At 35.1% G+C, this 5,801-nt stretch overlaps 2 protein-coding genes across 3 annotated transcripts in view; both read right to left on the reverse strand.

The window, feature by feature from the left end:
* Positions 1 to 1,320: 1,320 nt before the first annotated feature.
* Positions 1,321 to 4,772, reverse strand: LOC130820212 (ferredoxin--NADP reductase, chloroplastic). The gene is made up of 9 exons (XM_057685492.1): positions 4,129 to 4,772; positions 3,802 to 4,045; positions 3,019 to 3,152; positions 2,778 to 2,856; positions 2,413 to 2,504; positions 2,219 to 2,296; positions 2,069 to 2,131; positions 1,747 to 1,981; positions 1,321 to 1,665 (listed from the first exon to the last, which is right to left on the reverse strand). Exons 1-9 carry the CDS (start codon positions 4,234 to 4,236, stop codon positions 1,598 to 1,600), a joined length of 1,101 nt encoding a protein of 366 aa, XP_057541475.1. The 5' UTR covers positions 4,237 to 4,772; the 3' UTR covers positions 1,321 to 1,597.
* A 120-nt stretch (positions 4,773 to 4,892) lies between these two features.
* The window catches only part of LOC130820214 (unknown protein 1-like), a 2,573-nt gene continuing 1,664 nt past the window's right edge, over positions 4,893 to 5,801 (reverse strand). Inside the window, exon 2 of one of the 2 annotated variants that reach the window (XM_057685494.1) lies at positions 4,893 to 5,801. This exon is cut by the window's right edge and continues 354 nt beyond it. In XM_057685494.1, coding sequence (XP_057541477.1) covers positions 5,421 to 5,801 — 381 coding nt within the window. In that variant the 3' untranslated portion in view covers positions 4,893 to 5,420. The other variant, XM_057685493.1, reaches the window with a different exon arrangement.

Here is a 5,801-nt window from a genome sequence, read left to right on the forward strand (position 1 = left end):
AAAAAAAATCCCAAACGTTAGGGCTTGAAAGATAGAGACCATCTCTTTAGTGGCTGTGAGTTCATTCGGAAGGTGCACCACTTCACTTCTCTATTTTATCAATTCCCTTGGCCTTCATCTTTTAATATAGTTGTGAGGAAGATTAGCAGAGCATGCAAAAGGAAAAACTCTAAAATTGTTGTTTCTTCTATGATATGGACTGAGATGCTTTACCAAGTGTGGTTGCAGAGAAATGCCAGACTGTTTGGAAGTCCAAATTTGTCTCCTAGCTAAGTTACTCATACCATCATCTTTCATGTAGCTATTAGACTAGATGATACGTGAAGGAATAGCCTTATTTTGTAGTTGTGTTGGCTAGTGTATACTTGTCGATTGTTGTTTTGTTGAGTGGGTGATTATTTTTCAGGTTTTTTTGGTGTTAATACATCTTAATTGCCAAAAAAAATCGCAAACGGAAAAATTTAATTCTCAAAATAAGTGTCTTTACTTTCGAGTCTAATGTCAAATTTTGTTCGCTGTTACTAATAGCGAACAAAAGAAAAATATGTTAAAAGTCAAAAAAAATATACCACGATTGTGTTCGCTATTAGTAACAAGGAACAAAAGAAAAATAATGTCATAGCTTTTAAAAAGGAAAAACAACCAAAAAATTACATTGTTTGGTTCACTATTCATAACATCGAACTATCCTTTATTGTGCTTTTTTTCATTTTAAAAGCTAAGACATTGTCTTCCTTTTGTTCACAGTTAGTAATAACGAGCAATATCTCTTGTTCGCTACTAACATCGAACAAGTCTTGAACTTAGGCTTAAACACGAAGACGGTTATTTTGAGAATTAAATTTTCCTAACTCATTTTTGAAATTTTAAAAAAAAACTCTGTTTTTTCGTTTTAACCTGCTATGACAGGTTCTAATTTATTGGGTCTAAGCCCAACTTACTACTATTGCAGGATTAGCGATGCCACTGATATCCACCCAATTTTTTGTCTAACTACTGCTTGTTGTACACTAGATATGCTTGAAGTAGTATCATAATTCATAAAACATGCTTTGCTCCTATTTGAGTCAAGGTGTTATATTTAGATAGAGATAAATTAAGGGGAATAGAAATGAAGGAATTTGAAAGGATGAATAATCTCTTGTTAGGATAATAAAAATTAAGGGAACAGATCTAAAGAGGAGAGATATGAAGGAAAAACATACAAATAATAGTATATCAAAGGAGGCAAGATTTTATATTTTCATGATTCTACTGCCTACATCTCTGATCTGATTATAAACGTACAAATGACTTGATTTAATATTTTCCAGGAGCATATCAATCAAAAAGAATATCCTAAACAATCAATAAAACTCAACGTTATGAGGTTGGTTCATATTTGTAAAGCATACAACAATCTGAAGCTGAAACACAATTGTTGAAAATGAGTTTCACTATATTAGCTCAAACACTGGCCTTCCGAGTTCCAACACAAGTTATATGCTATGATGATAAATAGTATTGAGAAAAAAACTGACCTAACTACGAGGTGCAGTGAGAAACTGGGATTATTTTGAATAAGTAAACAATAAAGACGATCTTTGTACATGGGTTATCAGTAGACTTCAACGTTCCACTGCTCTGCCTTCTTCAATTGCCTCTTGTATTCAATCCAATCGATCCCTATAAACAAGAAAAGAATCAAGAAGAAATTCATCAGAAATATTGAGGGATTACTTTGAATGAGTAAAATGCATTACGTACCCTCAGCAGCAGCCAATGGAACCATGATTTCATCAATTCCTTTCTCCATTCCCTTGAGTCCACACATGTAGACGTAAGTGTTATCTTTCTTCAGCAATTCCCATAGCTCCTTGTCGTATTGTGCCATACGAGTTTGAATGTACATCTTCTCTCCTTTCTCGTTAGTCTGCTCACGGCTCACAGCAAAATCTAGCCTGAAGTTTTCTGGAGCCTTCTCTTTCATCTTTTCAAATTCCTATAAACATTATTTACAAATTCAATGACCATAAATGTATTGATCATAAAAGATTAAGATGAAGACATAAACAAAGATGCAAATCACCTCTTTGTAGAGCAGAGAACTGCTTGTGGGTACACCCAAAAACAGCCAAGCCAAGCCATTAAACTACAATCAGATATCAAGGCCACTCGTTAACCAACAAGTGAGAAAAAGGATTAAGAAGCACACATGAATGTCAAGGAAAAAACTCACCTTGTAATCATCATGCTTTTCGAAGAACATCTTCCACAAGAATGAACGAAAAGGAGCAATTCCAGTTCCAGTTGCAAGCTACATTAATGGATTCAATATTCCTTATACTATACATGAATACTGATGGAAAATGAATTTTTTAAAGTTACTAGTGCCACCATTTTTACACAAACAAACTTGAAAACAGAACATACCATGATAATAGTTGCATTAGGGTCTTTAGGCATCAGCATCTCCTTTCCAACTGGCCCTGTTATCTTCACTTCAGCACCAGGTTTCAAGTCACCTGCATACAGTACATGAGTGATGAGCTGAAAAGATCACATGAGAATATGAGATAGGTTAAGTTAGATCATCTAAGCTATTCCATTCTGTGAACTATGTTTACAAAGTTATTCAATCATAAAAAGTTATCAGGACCTCAGCACTTTCACCACATATCTATGATATACAAAAAAATCCATCACGACTTCAGCATACATGCAATATAGATCGTAATACAGCGCTAGATAATGAGATAAGGCAATTGCCAATAATAAATAAGAATTCAAATCCTTACACAAGAAGTTCGAGCAGACTCCCTTGACTACTTCTCCGGCATCATTGGTGTAGACAAGTCGTTTTACACACAATGAAACCTGTGAAGAAATGTAATGAGAGATACACAGATAAAATGACTAAGGAAAACAAATAAAAATACTTCAATAAGTTGGGGAGAAAAGGCATTTCAACCGTCTTTTTCTCATCCTTCCTTCCCTAACCAATAACAATTTTGGGTAATTGAGTAGCTGGAATCATACAGTTTTAGAATCACCGAAATCACCAAGGGCACTGCTGGCAATTGAGTACAATCTCAACTTATGAGGCTTTCCATTCTTGTCAACACCATCGGCAATGACTCCAATAGACTGCCCCTCTCTGTAAGGAACCTCTCCTACAGAAGATACCCAATTAAGAGTGTGAGTGAAAGTAGAATTATATCATTATGAATCGAACTTTCAATAAGATCATTATCACAAACAGCCTTCGTAAGTCAAAAGGAAGGTATTTAACTAAGTCTACGTTTGATGATGGGAAAATTTTCCAATTCCTGGACCAATAACAATTTTGGGTTATTGATGTTTGATATGTCCATTAGGATGGTATATCAAGTTGCTGAGCATTACTATTCCCCAATTACCACACTACAATTTGATTTTGGTAATAATGGACTGTGAGGGTTGTTTATAATCACATGCACTTCATATTCATGTAAAATTTCATATTATGTTTACTATCGGGCTTAAGAATTAATAGAAAATAATCAATTTGTTGAGTACATACGATCTCCAAATTCTGCCTAGGTGGGGGACGGTATTGAGGTTGATAGGATGCTGTAAACACAACATTACAAAAAAAGACTCAGAATAATCAAGCTTGATAACCACAAAAACACTAGCATCTTATACCAAAATTTTCACAATTGGTCATCAATCAATACATTGCAAATAATTTAGAAAACACCATGTTGTCATCCCAAAAACATAATTCATCCGTTGATCACTTAGAAATAAGCATTTAATATATATATATATATATAATACCTTCATGGGAAAAAACCATGTGCCAAGTCTCCCCAGGAGCATCATCCCCTGTAATTTTAGTGTTAAGGAGACACCTTCCAACGTAAGGTTCTTTAGGCTTATACTTGTTTAAAATAACTCCTTCCTCCATTTTCTTAGAATGCTTCTCAACTTTTGCAGGAGGAGCTGCCACATCTGAGGTAACTTGGGCTCTAATGGCCCCCACTTTACCAACAGCAGATACATTTCTGTGGTACAAAGGAACCTGCAATACCCATATCCCAAAACAAATGAAATTAAAATACCTACAAAAGTTTGCTCAAAATAAACAATGATGATCAAAGTTACCTTTTTGTAGCTGATCTTGTCAGTAGAGATGATAGAAGAAGTTCTAGAGGAGAGAGTTGAAGACTTGGTTGTAGGGAAAGAAACTGCAGCAGTGACTGCAGCAGCCATGACTATGTAAATGGAAGAAGAAATAATGTATGTTGTTTAAGGAAAGAGAGAAATAAAAGAGAAATAATGAGTAGGAACAGTTTTAAGAAGCAAGTTTAGTGAATGAAAAGAAGGGGGTGATGGAGGAGTGGATTATGTATTGGGTGGAGGAGGTTTTACGAGAAAATGCAGTGGCTTCTATCAGGATAAGTTTATTAAAAATCTTCAATGCCCAGCTCTTTTTATTCATGTTTTCTAATTTCTAGTGTAACGTTTTCACATATGGGTCCCACTCCCCTTTATTTTTGTGGCTGATTGCTCTTTCTAATTTTCGTTTCTTTTTTGGCTTGTTTGTGTGCGCTTCAAAAAGACACTCTCCTCCCTTTCTAATGTTCATTTGTGAAGGGAAAAGTTCCATTTTTCCTTTTACTGCTCCTTAATTAATTGTACCAGCTTTTTTTATTTAGAGGTAAAGTTAGACATCTCTGCAGAACTCTAACAATGGAAAAACACTCAACCACGAGATTAACTCTGTGATTTTCTTTATCTTGGTAATAGTATGTCGTTATCTAATCCTTTCAAACTTCGATCATAGTTTATTTGAGTTGGATATATTTTGTATAATAATAAAGTCAATTATCGAATAATAATCAATTCATTTTAATTATTATTAATACTAATCCTGAATAATGCATGATGATGTTGAATTGGAACACAATCTTCAATATGTTCATTTGTGATCAATTTTATTTTAGACAAAACAGTCATTAACATTCATCGAATTATGTAAATAATATAACACCATTAAAAAGGCATACGTTTCTTGTTCCGCAATGTTGTGTAACGCACTTTGACAATACATGTCACTGAATCATGCAAGTCCAAATTTCAAAGATTTTTAAAGGCTTCCTTAATAAAGTAAAGAAAAAACCTTTCAAGCAAATTGAAAGCCTTGTTTCATTTGAATGTCTAACTTCTAAAACAGCTATACATGGGCTGAAGGGCATAAACTACATCTCTCTCAATGCTAATATAACTTCTAACTGTTAACTAAGAGGTGTTAATGTAAGGGATCTAAAATGCACATACAACAGCTAAGGAGTAGAAGAAAGCCTTGGGGTCACCAATGTCGGTAGATCATACATGTCTGTGGGGCGTCAACAAAAGGGTCGGTATAATTATTCACCAACTAGAGGTGGCAGTGATCAAAATTCAAGCTTCCTGCATAATCCTTGGTCAATTATCCTCGACTTGCCAGCTGCAGCCTTCATGGGAGCTCCTGGGCATGTCTCAGCAACTCCCGTCAAAGGGACTGGTGAAGTTGGTGTATGAACTTCTTCCATTTCTACAGCTCCGTTTTCTGCAAAAAACTCCTCTGAAAGTTTCGATGTAATGGCTTCCAAAAGAGTTTCATAGATGGAGTCCAGCAACGCCTTCTCAGACAGGGCATCTGCACCTTTTTCATCTCTGCTAAATGAAGAGAAATCGTCAATATCATCAAAATTGAGCCGTCTGGCAATGATTCTTTGAGGCTTTATTATAAGCTTTGTACGAATTGGGGCAAGTTGAAGCTCATTAGGACCAGG

The sequence above is a fragment of the Amaranthus tricolor genome, chromosome 8 (genome assembly GCF_026212465.1).
Source record: "Amaranthus tricolor cultivar Red isolate AtriRed21 chromosome 8, ASM2621246v1, whole genome shotgun sequence".
Classification (NCBI taxonomy): Eukaryota; Viridiplantae; Streptophyta; class Magnoliopsida; order Caryophyllales; family Amaranthaceae; genus Amaranthus; species Amaranthus tricolor.

What these genes read in the sequence shown, in the direction of transcription:
- LOC130820212 (XM_057685492.1), bottom strand. Translation starts at nt 4,236, where the DNA reads ATGGCTGCTGCAGTCACTGCTGCAGTTTCTTTCCCTACAACCAAGTCT. An exon ending in ACAAGATCAGCTACAAAAAG is followed by an intron (nt 4,046 to 4,128) that starts GTAACTTTGATC and finishes TGGGTATTGCAG; the next exon opens with GTTCCTTTGTACCACAGAAA. An exon ending in GTTCTCTGCTCTACAAAGAG is followed by an intron (nt 1,982 to 2,068) that starts GTGATTTGCATC and finishes TAATGTTTATAG; the next exon opens with GAATTTGAAAAGATGAAAGA.